This window comes from Sceloporus undulatus, chromosome 1 (genome assembly GCF_019175285.1).
Source record: "Sceloporus undulatus isolate JIND9_A2432 ecotype Alabama chromosome 1, SceUnd_v1.1, whole genome shotgun sequence".
In the NCBI taxonomy this organism is placed as follows: domain Eukaryota; kingdom Metazoa; phylum Chordata; class Lepidosauria; order Squamata; family Phrynosomatidae; genus Sceloporus; species Sceloporus undulatus.
This window is the reverse complement of record NC_056522.1, coordinates 233544113-233563708: the sequence shown is the minus strand read 5'-3', so window position 1 is coordinate 233563708 and position 19596 is coordinate 233544113. Positions and strand designations below refer to the sequence as shown.

General features: G+C 39.2%; 1 protein-coding gene across 2 annotated transcripts in view; it reads right to left on the bottom strand.

Annotated features, from left to right (window-relative positions):
- ACTR3 (actin related protein 3) overlaps positions 1 to 19596 on the bottom strand; it is a 72845-nt gene that overhangs the window by 16654 nt on the left and 36595 nt on the right. The window contains exons 3-7 of one of the 2 annotated variants that reach the window (XM_042464356.1): positions 16962 to 17007; positions 11919 to 12043; positions 10238 to 10348; positions 7262 to 7357; positions 1301 to 1408 (exon numbers count right to left, since the gene is read on the bottom strand). In XM_042464356.1, coding sequence (XP_042320290.1) covers positions 1301 to 1408; positions 7262 to 7357; positions 10238 to 10348; positions 11919 to 12043; positions 16962 to 17007 — 486 coding nt within the window. The remainder of the gene's footprint in view (positions 1 to 1300; positions 1409 to 7261; positions 7358 to 10237; positions 10349 to 11918; positions 12044 to 16961; positions 17008 to 19596) is intronic. The other variant, XM_042464348.1, reaches the window with a different exon arrangement.

The window sequence follows — 19596 nt, the reverse complement described above, 5'->3', positions numbered from 1 at the left end:
GGTTATATTAACCTTTTGCAAGCTTTCTAATGTCTCTAATAATCATTCTTTACTATTTTATAATCATTTTGTTTTGCAGCTACTAATAGCCCACTAAAGTTTGAAAGGCATGGTCAAATCTGACCGGCAAGGGAAAGAGGTAAGTGGGGCTCCACCTGGCCAACAAACAGTAACCAGATGAACTGTTTAATCCACTGCTATTTTAGCAGAAATTATGGAGATGGTAGCACCACATATTAATATGTAGAGAAAAAGGTGCAGTCTTTTGCCTATCAGTTTCCAACATAGATCGGGTACAAACTGACCAAAATGATAAGTAGGAGAAAGAAAATGGAAAGCAAGGGATTTTTTAAAAAATAGTTGGAAATCTCCATCAATGGAGGCAAAAAATTCCTCTCTCCCCTCTTTCATAATGTCACTATGGAAGCAGTAAGAGCAGCACGGCTTCTAGTAGGGCAGAATTCAGTTTGTCTTCCTTGAGGCTGACAGAACCAAAGCCCACAAATTTAAGGGTTAGCAGTTTCTTTATCACAAGATTTTTGAAAAGCATAAAGTAGAGGAGGGCAGGATCCAGAATAGAGGGGGCAACACTACCACATTTTCAACTCATCTGAGCTCTGAAATGCGACAACATACCATTGGAGTCACCATTTTCAGTAATGAGAGGTGACCTGATCACTTCTGGTTCCGTTTGAGGAGGGATATGCTATTTCAAGGCAAGCCTCCCTCCCAAAAGCTCAAGCATTACAGTGGGCCCTTGGTATCCACTGGGGTTTGACTCCAGGCTCCTCCACAGAGACCAAAATCTGTGGATGTTCAAGTCTCATGATATCCAAATGGCATAGTAAAATGGTGTCCCTGATATAAAATGGCTAAATCAATACTGGCTTTTGAATATTTTTAACAAATATTTTCAATCCATAGATGGTTGAATCTGGCAATGCAAAATCCGTGGATATGGAGGGCTGACTGTATTTAGACTGTATTACTCAGATATCTGAGTACTGTAATACAAGTTTTCTTCATTGAAAAACCTTTTAAAGTCACAATTGGGGGGGGGGGACTGCTGGGGGCTTTAGGACAGCTGATTTAGGGTCCAAAGGGCCACATAATCCTCTCTCCTGCTGTAAGGATAGTATTACAGAGGTCCTAAAATTCTACTCCTTATACATACATCGTACATGTTATCTACTATACAGTTCAATGGGAAAAACAGTGAAAATATCCACCAACAGGATTATCTTTCCCATTACTGAACAGTATCATTTAACAAACTAAGCACATCTGAATGTTTACTTACCACAGGAATGACATGAGTGACACCATCTCCACTGTCTATAACTGTCCCAGTCAGTGTTCGCTCTCCTACTTGTCTGGATGTCCAGGATGCAGCTAAGGCAAGGACGGCCTTACCAAAGAAACAATTCCAGTGTTAGTCTTTACATACACTCTAAAATCCTATTTATTGAGTAACACTGTCATATAAAACAAAACTATGTGAAAACAAAACAGTCACAGTACACTATACAATGTAAATAGAGGAATAAAAAATTAAAACCAAAACCATAAAGATCAGGTATAGTTCACTGTTCATTTTTCCAATACTGAAAGCAGCACTCTATACACTGAAAAAAAAAGGGGGGGGGAATATGTTGTGTTTTGAACTCTAGCACTAGGATCATTTCCATAAACAATACACTGATAGATACAGGCACTGCCCAACCAACGTGACACCAGATTTAAGCTGCCTGAAAACCTAGTGCTTTTCTTTCCACTACCACTGTGATAAAGGAACCAGCACAGAATATTTTTTGTCATGCATGTGAGAAAGGTTCCCCAAAACAGTGATCCCCTGCTTCTGGGATTGGCACTGGGAAACACTAATTCTCTGTATAGTTCACCACATTAGTGTGGTCCTCTAATTGTTTTACCTTTCTGTTGTGAGACTCAAAGATACCAGGCGAAGGACCACTAATATTTGTGAGACGCCAACAAATGAAACCACTTTTAACCAATTATTGTTCAGAAATATCCAACTGTCAGTGCAAATTTAGAACGATGGAATCAAAATCAATAGAAGAAAGAACTGTAATTTTAAAAAACCCAATACATTTAGGAAAACATAATACTGAGGAATTAACATACTAATGGAGGCTCAACCCAGAAAGATTTGTTTGCAATTCTGACAGCATCCACCTATTTTAAGAATATTCAAAGAATATAGCTCTGTTTACTGGAAGCAGGCAGACAAGAGAAGCTTTTACTGTAAATCCCACCTGCACACTGGCACAGCAATATCACTATAGTGACTGAATTATTATCAACCTTTCCCCTAAGTGCACCTTATTACATGGGTAATTATAGATCAGACTGAGACAGGTTAACTATGTTCTCTGTAGCAATTTTATTTTTCCTTTGGTAGCCAAGTATTTTGCTTTTAAGTTTATTAAACTCTAAAAGGGGCATTGTATAGGTTGTTTAAAGATAAGGCCTGGATAAAGTCCTATTCTAATAAAAAATTCAAAGATGCAACCATGTAGTACATGATCTGTTTCATTGTTAGCCTGAATTTTAAAGTAGATGACTGAAATTCATTAAAACTATACAAGTATTTTTCTGATCTTCAAAGCCAACATAAATTGGAACTTCAGCAGTTAACATTTGGTTCCAAAATGTGATGACTAGCAATTTTAATGTAATCCTGGATTTCACTAATACGGTTTGCCACTTCTTAAAGCACTTACCATATATACTCGTGTATAAGTCGACCTCATGTATAAGTCGGGAGTGGTTTTGGAGGCCAAAATCATGGATTTTGATATGACCCATAGATAATTTGAGGGTCAATCACTGGAGCATGTTACAAAAGATCTAAAGGGGGAAACAAAGCACCACTTCCCTCCCAATATCTCCCTCTCTGGACCTCTCCCAAGGGTCATAGTCTCGGCATAGAAAAGTGGAAAACAAACCTTGGCACCAGACACACACTTGCAAAAGTGAGGACAGACACCACTCTCTCTCTCTCTCTGCCTTTCATCCCAGGACTCCCACGTCTCATGGCTTGCAAAAGGGAAGACAGACCCCCATTCTCTCTCTGCTCTTCACCCCCAGGACTCCCAAGGCTCATGGTTTGCAAAAAGGAGGACAGACCCCACTATCTCTTTCTTCTCTTCACCCCAAGATTCCCAAGGCTCATGGTGTGCAAAACGGGGTACAGACATTTCTCTCTCTCTGCCCTTCACCCCCAGGGTTTCCAGGCTCATGGCCTGCAAAGTTGGATACAAGCCTGGGAATACTCTCTATGTGTTTGTGTCCTGTGCCTCAGCTGTTGTCTGTTAGCTCTGGCTGCATGGGCAGGCTGAGGGATAAGACACACACACACAGGGAGAGGAGAGCGCGCCGGGGATTCAAACAGGGAATTGTTACAAGGCTACAGAGGAAGGTGGGCATTTCCTCTTTCAGGAAATTTATAAGCATTAACTTATTGCCCCGTATATTAGTCTGCCCATGATTTTGGAGTCCATTTTGGGGCATAAATTTCTCGACTTACAGTCAAATATATACGGGTACAGTGGTACCTCGGGTTACGAAATTAATTCGTTCCGCGGCTAATTTCGTAACCCGAAAAACCTTCGTAACCTGAATTGCCATAGGCGCTAATGGAAAAAATAGCTCTCTGCTGCCCTCCGGTGGCGGAAAATAGCGCCGAGGTTTTTTCGTAACCCGAAAAAACCTTCGTAAGCCGAAGCAATAAATCCCTATGGGATTTTTTCGTATCCCGAAAAATTCGTAAGCTGGGTAATTCGTATCCCGGGGTACCACTGTATTTGCAATGTAACAACTATGGTTGTAGCCAGATATAACAGCAACAGTATAAAGCCCAAGCAATGATGTGGGTTTTCTGAACAGGAAAATTGTACCAATATCCTAAATAGAATATATGATTTAATATGTTTATTTGAATTTTATTAACTAAAGAACAATTAATGAAGTCCCAGCATCCCCTAAGTATTTGAACTAAATATCTGACAGGAGGGGGGATTTAATGCTGTTACAATATTTTATACAAACATATTCATTTCGTTATGTGGGAATTATTTTATTAGAATACATTTGATCATTCATTCATTCATTTTCCTGGTATATGGACTTCCCAGAATTTAACTCTCTTCCTTTAAGGTTACTGGAGACAGCTCATTTCATTGTCATACTCATAGAATCATTCAGACTAAGGCAAATCTGATTCAGAACCACTTGAACCACTTTCTGTTTACCCAAAGGATTCTCAGATTTCTCAATACCTCAACATTTCTGTTAAGCATTTTTGTTAATGAATTTTATGAGACTTTCTTTTATGAAACTGAAATGTTTATATGGAAACAATTATTAGGAAAATTTCCGAATAAGATCTTGTTATCACTGAAAGTGGCACAGATAATTTCTTACAAAGCAGGATGAGTAGGAGCTGATTTAAAACACAGTTGAACATGGCCCTACTTCTCAAGTCAAAATAACCTTTTAGAAGTGTTTTTTCTCTATAATGCAAAGAATTCCTGCCAATATCTCTTGGTTCTAGGACACTCCAAGAATATCCATATATGCTCAAGTCCCATTAAATACAATGGCATAGCAAAGTGGGGTCTCTTACATAAAATGGAAAATCAAGATTTGCTATTTGGAATTTTTAAAAAATATTTTCAAGTTGTGGATGTTTGAATCCATGGTTTAAAAGTCTGTGGATAAGGAGGGCTGACTGTATGTTTTAGGAGGGCTATTCAGGTTCAAGCAAGCTTTTAAGAGATTTGGTGGCAAACAAAGGTCTCATTCCCACTACAGAATAATAATAATAATAAAAACTTTATTTATATACCGCTTTTCCAACAAGATCAAAGCGGTTTACAGATTCAGTCAAAATATATATGTATCACATCATACCACAATATAATTGCAATGACAGGTACAAATTCCAATAAAAGATTTTAAAAACAGCATATAAAACAGTCATAAACTCTATCTGTCATAATTAAACATCTTGAGATAAATTTCTATTAGGGAATAATTTCTTTATAAAGAGTCAGGAGGGTATACTAGCCGGAAGAGATGAGTTTTCAACGCCTTCTTAAAGGCATCCAAGGTAGAACTAAGTCGAATCTCTTCCAGTTTATTCCAATACATTGGAGCTGTCGCTGTGAATGCTCTTTGGTGAGTTGCTGCTAGTCTCACCCTGGGGTACTCGAGTAAGAGCTTCCCTGTTGTTCTGAGGGTGCGAGGCAGATTGTGTGGGGAGAGGCGTTCCCTCAAGTAACTCGGGCCCAATCCATGTAGGGCTTTATAGGTAATAACCAACACTTTGTATTGAACCCGGAAGCTAATTGGCAACCAGTGAAGAGATCTTAATACCGGTGTTATGTGGTCCGACCTTGAAGTTCCAGCGACCAATCTGGCTGCAGCATTTTGAACTAGCTGAAGCTTCCGAACCTGGTACAAAGGTAGCCCCATGTAGAGCGCATTACAGAAATCTAACCAAGAGGTTACCAGCACGTGTACTACTAGAATAAATTGGTTTCCAAATTGGTGGTTGAAATAGCCCTTGTTTGCACTTGTGCCAAATCATGGGACTAGTTTGATAAGGGGCCCGGTGCTAGACCTATATAAACTGCTTCTTCTGGATCTGCTAAATCCCCCACGTATTTTGCAATAAATCAATGCAGTGCAAGTTTGAATGGGATGTGGATCAGAATTGGTTCCTTGTGATGCAATGATCTGCCTACCTCTTGAACCTCCCCCTCCCTGAGCAAAGCACCATTTTTGGGCTGCCACTCTACTTCTCCTCTTTACCATTCTTCTCCCCTTCTTTATAACCATTCCTCTGTTGTTGTTTTTACTTTTGGGACTTTTGGGGAACTTTTCCCCATCTTGTAGTACTTTGAGTTTACCTGCCCTTTCCTTTGCCGGCCAATGTTTTTGGTTGTGTGTTTTGTTTTTTACGACAACAGATGCGAAAGAGCACGTCACCAAATGTGAGTGGAAATGTTGATGCAATTGCCATGGTTAACAGGTGGGAAAGAAACTACAAAAGAGCGTCCTTTTGAATCGATTCATTTTTAAATGTGAATGAGAAGTGGGTTAATTTGCAACAGGAAAATTCGATCGGCTCAAATGTAGTGTGAATGATGCTCCACTGTTGAACCGAATCATCGATTTGGATTGCAAACTGAATTAATTGTAAGTGGGAATGGGGCCAAAATGAATCTTACATACTGGCATCTCATATGGCTTCAAGAAGGAACTCAGAATCCATAGCAACTGTAGTAATTCCATAAGTTCATTTGAGTGAAATGCTCTAACTTGTTTTCTGGAAAACAGCCTAAACGTTGCACATTAAGAGGTTTAATTACAGGCATACCTCAATTAACAAAGCCTTGAACAAAGAAGCTCCTTTTTACAAAGTCTCTCTATATGTACTCATCTCCCCCCCCCCCTTCCTTCTTACCCTCTGTCTAACTGGAAGGTTTTGTTTTGTTTTGTTTTGAAGCAGTATTGGCATTTGTAAGATGGTGAGGGACGACCGGAGAAACACAAACTTTCAGTGTCAGACTTCAGCAGTGTGCCTTCAGTAAACAATGGAAGAACACTTGAGCTGGAAAAGCATGGGATTCTGCCCTACTGTGAGTGTGTGTGCCTTTTTATAACAGGCAAGGTACAACAGCAGCTTCCTCCAGAATCCCTTACTAAGCATGTATGAATAGCAAACCAGAGAGAAATGTAGACCAGATAAGTCTGCCTCACGAGCTGTATCAAGCACATTAGAGAACAGATCTGTACATTTGGCTGCCAAAATGGAAATTGTTAAAAAAAATGGGGGCTGGTGAAAAGAAAGGTAATATTTCCATGCATTTTGGAAGCAGCCTTCAAGTGTTCACTTTTCTAGAAGATTCATAGAATCATAGAGCTGGAAGAGACCACTAGGATCATCCAGCCGAAAACCCATGCATAAGCTAATAAAAAAAATGTTTTTGTGAGCTTACGCATGATGTACCATGCTTGGCTGTTTCATTCCATATGTACATATTAATTTAAAATGTTTGCTGAAACATGTTGAATCGCTCTTCTTTTTTGTGGTGTAGGAACTATGCTTATTCTTTTCATGTTATTTCTGGTACCATTTTCTGTTAAAAGTAATGCCAAGGAATACTTTGATAACTGAGATATACTTATATTTGAGACATGCATGCCAACTATACACTAAATTGTATCTCACCTGAACAGCAATGTAAAGCCCAGGAACATTGAAGGACTCAAACATGATTTCAGCAGTATATTCCCTGTTTTCTGGAGTATTTAGAGGAGGTTCAGTCTGGAAAAGAAAAGGATATGAGCAATGCAAAAATTATACTAGTGCTTACAGAACATAACAACCAAATATTCTTTTAATATGAACTTACTGGTAGACTTCTTTAACATGAACATGTACAGTACTTACTTCCACAGAATTTTAGTGGTACTTGTACAATTTTCTGAGATGTTGTACCTCCACATGCTTTACCTTTATCATCTAAATATAATGTATCTAACAATGTAGTAAGAAGCATTATTTTTTAAAGTTCTGTAAACTCTCTTTAGCGATGTGGTGGCTCAGTAGTTAAGATGGTGACTTTGACAACTGCAAGTTTAGCAGGTTGGCAGTTCAAGGCCACGTGAGGCAATGAGCTCCCATCACTAGTCTCAGCTTCAGCAGTTTGAAAGCATGTAAAAGTGCAAGTAAATAAATAAGTACCACTTCAGTGGGAAGGTAGCAGCATTATGTGCAGTCATGCTGGCCACATGATCACAGTCGTCTTTGACTATGCTGGCTCTTTGGATTAGTAACTGAGATGAGCACTGCCCCCTACAGTCAGACACAACTTGACAACCTTATCAAAGTGGAAACCTTTACCTTTACCAATAAACCCTCTTTATAACAGAAATGGCCTGAATACAATTCAGAAACATATTGTATTTTATAACTTATGACTTCATGTTTCTTCTTCCATAAAAGGACAGTGTCATTTGGTACTTCAGTGCACAGCTGTTCCATCATTCTTTGCCACTGTCCCCCAAACATCAATGAGCTAAAGAATGTCATACAAAAATTAAATTTTGCTTTTTAATAAGTAGAAAAGAACACCAGTGTCTGAGGGGGTGGGTAAATCCAAAGAAAATACACATTGTCAACTATTTGGGTATCCTATTTGTAATCATATTGGCAGCATAGCCCTTACTATGCCTGGTAAGACAGTTACCCAGACACCAGGTCCATTGAGATCAAGTAGAAGCCCCAGATGGTATTTCTCGCACAAGAGTGTCACGAAGCCTCCTGCTTCCTAAAATTTTATTTCCTAAATAATTTCCTAAAATCTTATGATTGTAAGGACATTTGTAAGATGACAGTTAACGGGAAAGGGCAGGAATTTTACCAAGTAGCAGGTGACTGGTATTACCTGGCATGGGTTTTCTCTACCTCATAGTAAGCAGGCTTCCTCACTTTGTCGTTCTTTGCTGTGCATACTGTCCATAATTGCTTTTGTAGGAGTGGTTTCTTTTAATTTTTAGTCATGCCCCAGTAGAACCCTGGAGCCATGGTCAAATTCATTTAAAATGGAGCATGTCTGGAGCACACTACTCCTAAATTGGGGGGGGGGGGGGGAGAGAGTTGCACAAGGTATCCTGCCTCACAAATGAATGTCAGGCAGGCCTACATGACTGATGCATGCCCCAGCAGGCCCAGGACACACACCAAATTTCCCCCAGCCCTTGGACTAAGAGCCACTAGATGACTGTCCAACAGGTGGGCTAACTAATTCTGGGACTTTGCTCTATATCACGAGGTCATATGAGCTCTGCACAGCAAAGGGATGGGGCAGGGCTTGTCTTATTCATAACTGGACTACTGCACAATTATTTCACCCCACCCCTTTGTCCCTTAGTTGGTTTCTCTCTGTGTATGCGTGAGTGTGCGTGTGCTTTCAAATGAATTTCGCAGGATTTTTAAAGCAAGGAGTACTCAGCGGAGGTTTTTCCAGTTCCTTCCTCTGAAATATAGGCTATATCACCTGGTATTCCTTGGCAGTATCCCATCTAAGTACTAACCAGATCTGACCCTGCTAGCTTTCAAGAGCAGAGAAGATCTGGTGACGTTAGGGTATTTAGCCCCCTCTTAGGCACTGCATACATAATAGCAACAGCAATAGCAAGTACTTTTCTATACCACTTATCAGAACACTTAAGCACTCCCTAAGTGGTTTACAATGTGTAACCTAATTGCCCCCAACAAGCTGGGTACTCATTTTAGCAACCTCGAAAGGATGCCAGGCTGAGTCGACCCCGAGTCCCTGGCTGGTATTGAACTTACAATCTTGCAGCTGTGAGTGAGTGGCTGCAGCGCTGGCATTTAACCACTGCACCACCAGGGCTACTACATACTGTCTGCATATATGATCACGTATTGTCTTTGACTCTTAAAATCCAGGTAAGCAAATTAATTACCAAATTAAAATCAAGGTGACTCAAATCAATCAAACCACAATTTTAAAAAGTAGATGGAACTAAATGCCAGTGACTAAGAACTGTATCTTAGCAACAATTGTTTTAATAGTCCCAATTCTATTCAAGGAGCAGCAGACATGCCTATGCTGTACTACTGGAGAGATACTTATCTAGAATGCAGTTGCCAGGACACCAGTATTGAACTTAGATAGCTTTTGCTAGTTGGGAAAGAGAAACAGAAGCAAAGATATCCTGAACTTAGAAGCTCTGGGGTTTGAAACAGAAAAGGAATGCTACTTTAACCAGTAACTCCTGCCCAGTTTGTCTTTGTGGGTCAAACCTTCTCACTGAAAGCTTGCATGGCACCTTATCATCTTTTTTTAAAGCACAACATAGGGTTTTGCTGCTTTGGTTGTTTTTTTTTTTAATTTTAGCTTCTAATTTTCTCCCTTCTGCCTTCCCTAAAAGGAAAGTCTCATACCCCAATTGTATTTTCTAGTAGCTTTCTAATACTTGTATCAAATGTTTTGCACTCTTTATTTTGATGTATGTTTGTGCCGTTTAGCCCAGATATTTGTTGAGGGGGTAACCAAGTAAAAACCAACAACAGCTGGTGCAGCAATAAGTTGTAAATAAGAAGTTTAATACAACTTTGTATACGGACAGGGTAATATTCTACATCTCCAGAACTTCAAAAATAGGTTGTACTCACCAATAGAAAATAATGATCTTCAGGTTCTGCTCTTAAATATTTAAAGATAACTTGTTCCATAAACCTCTCCATCAAGTCCCAGTCTTCAACTATACCATGACGGATGGGCCACTGTTAAAAATGTCCACACAAAGTTTTAAAATTATGTTAGAACTATGTACATACAATTGTATATTAACCTGAAGATTACTGTTCTGCCTACAAAAACAAATATTGCAAAAGGGAGGGTTTTCATTAAATTTTTTATTCTTTTTTCTTTTCTTCTTTAATATCACCCCTATAAAATGTAGTGACAAAACTAACTGTCATTACAGTGGGCATACACTAATTTACAAGCTATGGAGAATTTGCATGGTAATACAGAGGGGAAAAAATGTATTACACGGTAATACATAGAGGGGAAAAAATTAAGCTGGGGAGATGCTTGGGTCAAGTACCATACTGTCCCAGGTATTTCATCTCAATTTTTTGACCTCAATTTCTTTACTTATACACAAGTATATATGGTAACTATTCAGTTCTCTAATATCAATTTATTTTCACACTAGGGTTAATCAACAAAAGCCTTCACAGCTGGAGACTCTGTAACATACACATTCATGAATTGGGAAGGCCCTTCTTCAGAGAGCAGGGAGATGGTGCCTTGAGGGGTTCAAGCCTCCTGTACTGTGACATCCTATAATTCCTCAATGCCATTCCTGGGACTGTCTGACTAAGTGCCAACTTCTGCAGTTTTCAGTCCCATAGAAATATTTCCCCAAATTTTTAAACATCAGAAGTATTGTGGCTTATCTGTTCGTTTGTGTCTCTGTATGTATATGCCTTCAAAATGCCCATTGACTTATGATGACCCCATGGATTTCAGAGTTTTCTTAAGCAAGGAATCCTCAGGGGTGGTTTTGCCAGTTCCTTCCTCTGAAATATAGCTAACAGCACATAATGAATAATTCTTTGCATTGTTTTAACCCACTTGCTAATTTTATGTCACACTGTTTACACTGCTTTAGCTGTTCCATGTTCTTTATTTAAAAATATTGTTGCAGTTTATACTGTTGTACCTAGAAACCAGTATGATACAGCAAATTAAAGCAAGTTACAATAGCTGGTGCAAGGCAGTGATTGCAATGCTGTCATTAGATGAGGAACACATGTTCAAATCCATGCTCATTTCTGAAAGTAAGCCTAGACTCTCACAGACCTCCTGCCATGCCAGCATTTTGCTTTGAGGCCTCTGCTGGATAGAAATGTAACCACACAGTAAACTTTCCAATTCCTTTACTCTGTTTTCTGATTCTATACGGATGTTTCGTGACTGAACTAGTAGCATGCTGTTTTATGCACTAACCCCAAGACTGATGAAGCTACTGCTCTCCAAGACAAATTGCAAAGATTGAACAACAAATCTATATGAAACATGGCTTATTTCTCAGAAGTATCAGATTTAGCTTATTATTATTATTATTTCTCCCCAACGACGGAGGTGGGGTACAACATAGACTAAAATACATAAATCCATCCACTTAAGCTAAAACACATAAATACAGGACACATTAAAATCACTCGACATAAAATTTAAAATATATCAAGTTAAAATTTGTCATTTAAAATTGACCGGGCAAGTATGCCAGAAGAGATAGGTCTTTAATACTGTTTTGAATTTGGACAGCATTCAGACAAATACCTTTGTTGCATATGTTGGTTTTTCTATTGCTTCATCCCCAATAAAGAAATCTAGGTCATCCACACCTTTCATAACCCTTCTCTGTGCTTGATCGACAACTTTGGCCGATTCCTTAATAGCGATACCTTAAATAAAGAGGAAACGTGCTATCAGAGTATAGAAAGAATTGTGTTACAACGTTTCAAAGACATAAAGAATTGACAACAATGAAAAAGTTACATTTCAATGCATTTCAAATTTCTGACTTACAGGAGCTAAAGAACTCTCTGATATTGTAGTACTAAGAAAAAACAGAATGCTGCAAACATAGGCCTGTTACAGACTGCCAAAATAAAGCTGCTTCGGGTCTCTTTGGAGATATGCTATTTAAATGATGCATGGGTCCTAAGAGTCCGGAAGTCGCGCCAAAGCCACACTCCATTCCTAAGCACTGGAGTGCAGCTTTTGGTGCAGCTTCCGGATTCTTAGGATGCATGCATCATTTAAACAGCATACCTCCAAAGAGACCCAAAGCAGCTTTATTTTGGCAGTCTGTAACAGGCCATAGTCCCATCAAAGTTGTTTAACTCACCCCCTATGTAGTAAATTATTGGAATGTTACTTTATCTCTACACCTTCCCTCTTTAGACTCTTATCTTTAGTTTCACTGGCCTTCTTTTCTACAATAAACCTTTATCACTCAATATATTCTTTCACAAATCCCTCCTTTAAATTCTAAGTTTATTTTGTTGCCTAAACAGAAATCCTATAAATGAAAAACTGAAGTATTAGATTACAATACTTAGGATTATTAATGTAATTTCAACTCGTTTTTACTCAAGATACCTCTGTTGAGTCTTGAAGGGAACCTTTGCTACTAAGGAATGGGAGAAGAAAACAATTCAAATAAGCTGTCACTTAAGAACATTGCTCTTTGTCCAAATAAAGATACAGTACAGTCGGCTCTTCTTATACAGATTTTTTTAATACATGGATTCAAGCATCCACGGTTTGAAAATGTTCAAAAAAAGTATAAATTTCAAATATCAAACCTTGATTTTCCAATTTTTATAAAGGACAGAATTTTGCTATGTCATTATATTTAATGGGACTTGAGCATCCACATATTTTGTTATCCATGGGGAATCTTGGAACCAAACCCCAGTGTATAACAAGGGTCCACTGCACAATAGCATTTATCAAAACAAATACAGTGTGCCCTTCCTTTACGTGGGGGTTCCGTTCTGGACCACCACCACCCCCCGCCTAAGGGGAATTCCCGCATGCTCGAGCCCCATTTAAATGAATGGGGCTTGTGCACATGGTGGCGCACGCGCACAATGGGCACACACGCCATTACCCCTTATGGGGCACACCGCCCCTTTTCCCAGTGCGGCTTTCAGCATATGCTGACAGCCACGTATGACGCGGCCGCACTGTAAAGTGGACAGTGTGCAGATGTTGAACAAGGGGGGAAGTCACTGTTTAATGATGAAATTCATTCCGTATTCTCAGCAGGTTCTTTCCCAGATTTTAACATGATTCCACAAAACTATTGTGGAAATATGTAATTGTAAGCACTGTGCCAGCCGAAACAGAATTCCACAATCAAACTGACAACTGACATCTCTCAAGGGCACTCCTACTAAATTGTAGTGGGCACTGGCATAATCTTCCAACTGAGTATTCAGATGATTGCAGATTGCTGGAATATTGCCTGATAGGCCTGATGTGCCCAAAATACCACTGAGTGGGTTCCACCTAATGGCAGTCATCCACTTCAGAAGAAAGGGTTTTCACTTTTTTTTCTTCCCACACATATCTATCAGAGAGTCCCCAAATTCTCCAGATTTTGGGGTATACAAGAAACTACAGGCAAAGGCAAGAGCTGTACATTCATCTGATTCAAAAGTACAAATGAGTTCATGGATCAAGTACATCACAAATCTAGTATGACTAGTCGTTCTTTACTTGAGTACACAAAAAGTTATGATATTTAATGCATTTTTTATGCCTAAGATATGTAGCTGCCACTAAATCAGACATTGGGCAACTCTGAAATATGAAAGAGGAAAAAAAACACTGTTAGAAAAGCAGTACATTCTAACAGTATGAACTACACATTACATTTGGGTAGGAAAAAGGACCAGGTTGCCATGGTATTTAAAGATGGGAATTGTTCCTGCAATATAAAGTGGCTGACTTGGAATTGTGCTACACATAAATAAAAACCTTTGAAAACAAATAAGGTGGTGTTCCTACTCCATTAGATATGGCATTCACAATGATTAAGCCACTAATTTATACATTTAGAAGTAAGGTATCGAAAAAGACACTGACAGCTTAAAATAACTTTTAAAAAAGCATTACATGTAATGCAAGATGCATTCACAACTGTAAGAATGCTCAGGAATTGGAGTTAAATTAATAAATGGCCAGTTGAGCCATCTCAAGCAGGCATAATTGAGGGAAAAAACTAAACAGAAATATAATTAATAGTTTTTTTCTGTGCTTCAAGGGAAAAAAGACAAGGAAAAGCATAGGTAGTCTTTTGGTCACATCTGAGGGTTTTTTCCTCCTATTTTCCCACTTTTTATTTAAAAGCCTAATTTGTGCAGCAAAAATACACACCCATATGTGAGACTATAATAAGTGATGTCTGGAACAAAATGTGCCATAACAGGAATGGTATTGTTCCACCTGTTTCTCAAAGCGTGGTCCAAGTACCACCAGGGCTTCTCTAGCCACTTTCAGACGGACTTCGGTGCTGCAATCTGACTGGCAGCATTTTCCTTCACCACCTTGCACCACAGGCATATTGAAGCTTTTTAAATGGGCTGATATCTGCATCACTGAGAGTTGGGAGATGGGAACCAGCTCCCACTTGAACATGCAAAGTTGGAAAACAGAATAGAAAAGAGAGGAAACAGATGACAGATGGAATAAGCAGTCAGGCACATGTGAAGGGGAAGGGGGGTGAAAGGAAGGAGAGTGGGATGGTCAAGAGTTAATTGTTAACTATATTACACATTTTAAAAAATATATTTTGTGAATTATTTTGAGCAGGCTAAAAAAAACAGCATAAAATAATTTATATGAATAAAATAGAAGGATGGACAAGTTGCACAGAAAGAGAAGACTCCTACGAGGTTTCTGGCAGTAGCAGCATCCTCTGACTCAGAAGCAGGGGTGGAATTGGTATTCAACAATTTTCCGAATGTGTTGAAATTTGGTGTTTCCAACCACTTGGGAAAAACTGATAGAAAGAAAAACTTCACTGGGAAAAGTGCTGTAACTTAAGGGAGCTTTCTTTCCTGCTCCCAGCACCGCAAAACTGTGCAACTTTGTTGACTTTGTGCAGTCTTAAAAACTGCACAGCTAGAATGTTAAGGAAAATGCAACATGGGACATACAGTAGTAGAAATAAAACATGTATGTGAAAGTCACAATGACTAAGCAAGAGCAATTAAGAAGCCACACAGGTGAAAAAGCTAATGTAATTTAGAAGTCTTGAATGTCAAGGACAGAATTGTAGAATGTACAATTGGAAACACCTGAGATTCATTAAGTGTACAATCAATCAAAATGAGTGTACACGCCCACTGGGTGGAAACTGACTAAGTGGGTGGTGATTAACAATGGCTATAATAATTGCTATGTTTGCCAATGTATTTTGTGGGTAGTTGTGGATAGTTGGAGTGTTTTGGAGATATTGGAGATTGTAGAGGGCATAGAGTATTTGTATATAGTAAAATAAAGTAGATCTTTTATATAAGATTACTGAGTTGTCTGGTGTCTTGAGTGAAGATACAAGAGCCAGCAGAATCCTGGAGAAGTTTGGAGACATCTCAGGAAGAAGAGTGAAAAGGCTTTGAGAGTTTGTCAGGGTCTTCAGCCTATTCTCTGAAACTCTGCTGCTTTGGAAGAAAAGCATTAACCACTGATCAAAGCTGGTCAGCACCGCTGCATAACAAGGTGGTGAGTTAGAGCCAGAGGTGAAGAGCTACAACTCCCATCATCCCTGACATAGAATACAGCACAACTCTCCAAGGCAAATTTGCATGCGTACACTAATTAAAATTGTACATTTTAAATAAGTATCTAAATGGTTCAACACTGAAAAGGTGAGAATGGATAACATTTCTTGAATGCTAAGCCTTAAAGCAGGGATAGGCAACCTGCGGCCCGCGAGCCAGATGTGGCCCGGCGAGGCCTTGGGACTGGCCCCAGCCCGGTCCTGCCGCCGATTGCCGCCGGGGCCTTTGGCCTCTCGCACACAGGGGCAATTGTCTATATAGAAGCCTCAGAAACATGCATTTATATTAACATTTTTTAAAAAATCAGCAAATTTTTTCGTGTGTCCTCCACTTTTTTTTTTAAAAAAAAGTGTCCACCATTTGAAATTTTTGTCCTACATTTGTCCCGGTTTATTTATTTATTTAATTTTTTTATAAATTATTTAATTATTTATTTTTGGCTCCCCCCCCCCCCAGTTGTCTGAGGGACAGCAACCCGGCCCCCGGCTCAAAAAGGTTGCCTACCCCTGCCTTAAAGCTGGACATTGTAACTGTGAAAACTACAACTATTTCCCCCTCTAAATTGCTTAATCCCTGCCAAGACTACGCCTCTGCTGCCCTTTCTGGGCTGTTTTTTTCACACAGCTTGCTCCCTGAACTCTCTGGGCTCAACTGTAAACCTTCCTTTGCGCTTTCTCCCTTGGTTTTATTAAATGCTCCAAGTCTTTGTTATTTTCTGCTTGTACTGTATTCCTTCCTCCAGTTTTCATATCTCCTTCCTCCAAGTCTAATTCTGCTTTACCTATGATGAATTGAGTATACAAGTTAAACAAATAGGGTGGTAGAATGCAGCCTTGCCACCACCCTGTCAACTGAAACCATTCAATTTCTCCACATTCTGCCCTATCATCAAGACAATCAAATATTGTTGCACACATATTTCTTTAAGAGTGGTCCACAGTTTTTCATGATCTATACTATATAATCAAAGACCATTATCCAACATATGTTAGTAATATGACCTCTAGTGCCTCTTCCTTTTCTGTACCTTTGTTGTTCTCGTGCTTTGGGATGTGATCTCCAGAGGAGGCGTGCTAGTTGTTCCAAGGGGGCACAAGAATATTTTCAGGTCCATTCAGGAAAAAGAGTAGGAAAGAGATAAAGGAATAGTAGCACTCGTTCAGAGTGCACACACACACATGTAATTACAAACATACCAAAGGAGAAAAGTGTTTGGCAGGAGGAGGCACTGCTGCCAGGACATACCTGAAAGAGCTGATGAGTGGCAAGGGGGATTCACAGGGAAGAACAAACATGAGAGAGAAGAGAGAGGGAAGCAACAACAACCAGTGTTGAATGGAATGATTATTCTTCTGCTGGCAGCGCTAGCTCATGCAACTTGGAAGTTTGGGGAGCAATATCACCACCAATAAACAGCAAGAGCAACCCAAGCAATGTGGAGGCAAGAACAGCTACATAGAGTCTTGCATTCTCTCCAAGGTGCTGCTTCTCCTCATATTCTCCATCCCTCTGGGTGTGAGTCTGGCTACTCTTTGGACAGAGTGTGTAGCCGCTCCACTTCTTGCAGCTTGCTTGGGGCTGCTATGCTTTTTCAAAGCTCTCATGGGAGAGAGATTTGGAGAGCAGGCAATCAGCTAGACTTTTGGGAGTGGGGGGGGGGGAATAGCAGCATGCATACAAACATTTTTGTAAATTGCAAATCTGAATTTATACATATACAGTGAGAGGCTGATGCAGACTCCATCCAATATGCACATATATGCAAAGGGGATCACAGGAGTAAAAAGTTTGAGAATCACTGCTATACCCCACTTGAACATCTGGTATTCCTCACTCCATGTATGGTAAAAGTCTTTGTTCTAGAATTTTGAGTACCACTGTGCTTGAATGGGAAATTAATGCAGTAGTCCTGAGGTTACTACAATTCCTGGTGTTCCCTTTCTTGGTGATTGGAATGCACATGTTCAATTTGTGGGCCATTCTTTTATCTTCTATATTTGGTGACATATTTTAGTTAGAAATAGAGTAGATTCTGTCTCACGACTGAAGCAACTCTAATGGTATGCTATCTGCTCCTAGTGATTTATTTCTCCCAAATGCTCTGAGTGCAACTTCCACTTTACTTTCTAAAATTGGAAGTTTGTCTTGAAATGACTCTTCCTCAAATGAATCTGTCACTCTTTCATCTCTTCTATATAGTTCTTCCATATACTGTTTCCACTGTCTTTTTATTTCTACTTGGTCATGTAATGTGTTCCCCTGGTAGATTAGATTACAATATAAAATATCAGTAACTATCAGCTGATCATGCCATATTCCACCTCCAACTGCCCTCATTTTGTGATTGGATCTGCTTCTGCAGTACCATTCTGTGACTGATGGGCCTCAGTAATTTTCAGCTCTCTCAAGATGACCTTGGAGACAAAATGCAAGAGAACCCTACTTGAAGAGGTTCAAGCAGGAAAATTCAATTATTTTCATTTCCAGTGGACTCTCTAACATTGCATGGTTTCTAGAAGCTATTTAAAGTGCTCAGTCCTTACAAATATCTGTGGGGAAAATACGTTTTCCTTCTTAGGTTTTTGTACTTCTGCATCCTTGGGATTCACTTGAATGTGCTGCTCCCACTCTCTTGTTTCTCAGCAGTCTTACAAAACATTATATTGGTAGATTTGAATAATCAGTAATTTGTTTAATGAAAAGTAATTACAGGTGATTCTCTTCTAGGCAAAAAAATACAACTAGCTGCAGTTCAAATAACTATTTGTAAATTTGTCCTCACAGAAGGAACAGCAATAAATTGTTCCATTTGATTAACTTATTACACATCTTGAAACAGTAAATTTGTACAATTTGTCTTTTTCTGAAGAGAAAAAAAGAACATCAGAAAATCTACTGTCCTCCCAAGAATGGCCTACATTTCACAGAAATGTAGGAGGAAAATGGATTCGCTTGGCCATCTTGGAAATGCACGACAGATGGGGAGGAGGTAGGATTCTGGAAGCTACTCCTGTCAAGTCTCTGTGCAAGTGCAAGAATACATTTGTGTGAGGCACAGGGACTATGAAGAATAAAGATGCAAGACATATAAGGCACGAGAAGTCAGCAGTCCAGTGCCAACTGGTTTCCTATATCCAGAGCAGACAAGCACAGGCATGTGCTAGCTAGCTCCTGAATCAGTAACTCAGGGCAAGCACTCACAATAAATACATAAAAAAGCATTGCAACTTGGATCCTGCCAACTCTTAATGTTCTTTCCATTAAGCTTCTTTTAATCTTGCTGTATTTGCTCCAGTTATTTGCTAGTCAGTGAAATTAAACTTCCTAACAGGACAAGATTGCATGAATCAGTCACCTAACACTGTTACTGAAAAGGCTGAAAACCAACAAATCTCCAAGGTCTAATTAACTCTGGTCTACATTCTAATCAGAACAATGTTACTTAAAAAAAATCAGACTTTAATAAAAAGCAATAATAATAATCCAATGGAATCTCTAAAACCTTTTTCAAGAACCATTTGAAAACTAGTCAGAAATTAATTCCTATTTCAAACTTTTTCACAAAATTTGATGTCTGTCCCCTACTATATTAACATACTACAGGTTGAGTCTCCCTTATTCGAAAAGCTTAAAACCAAAAGTGTTTTGAATTTCAGTGGTGG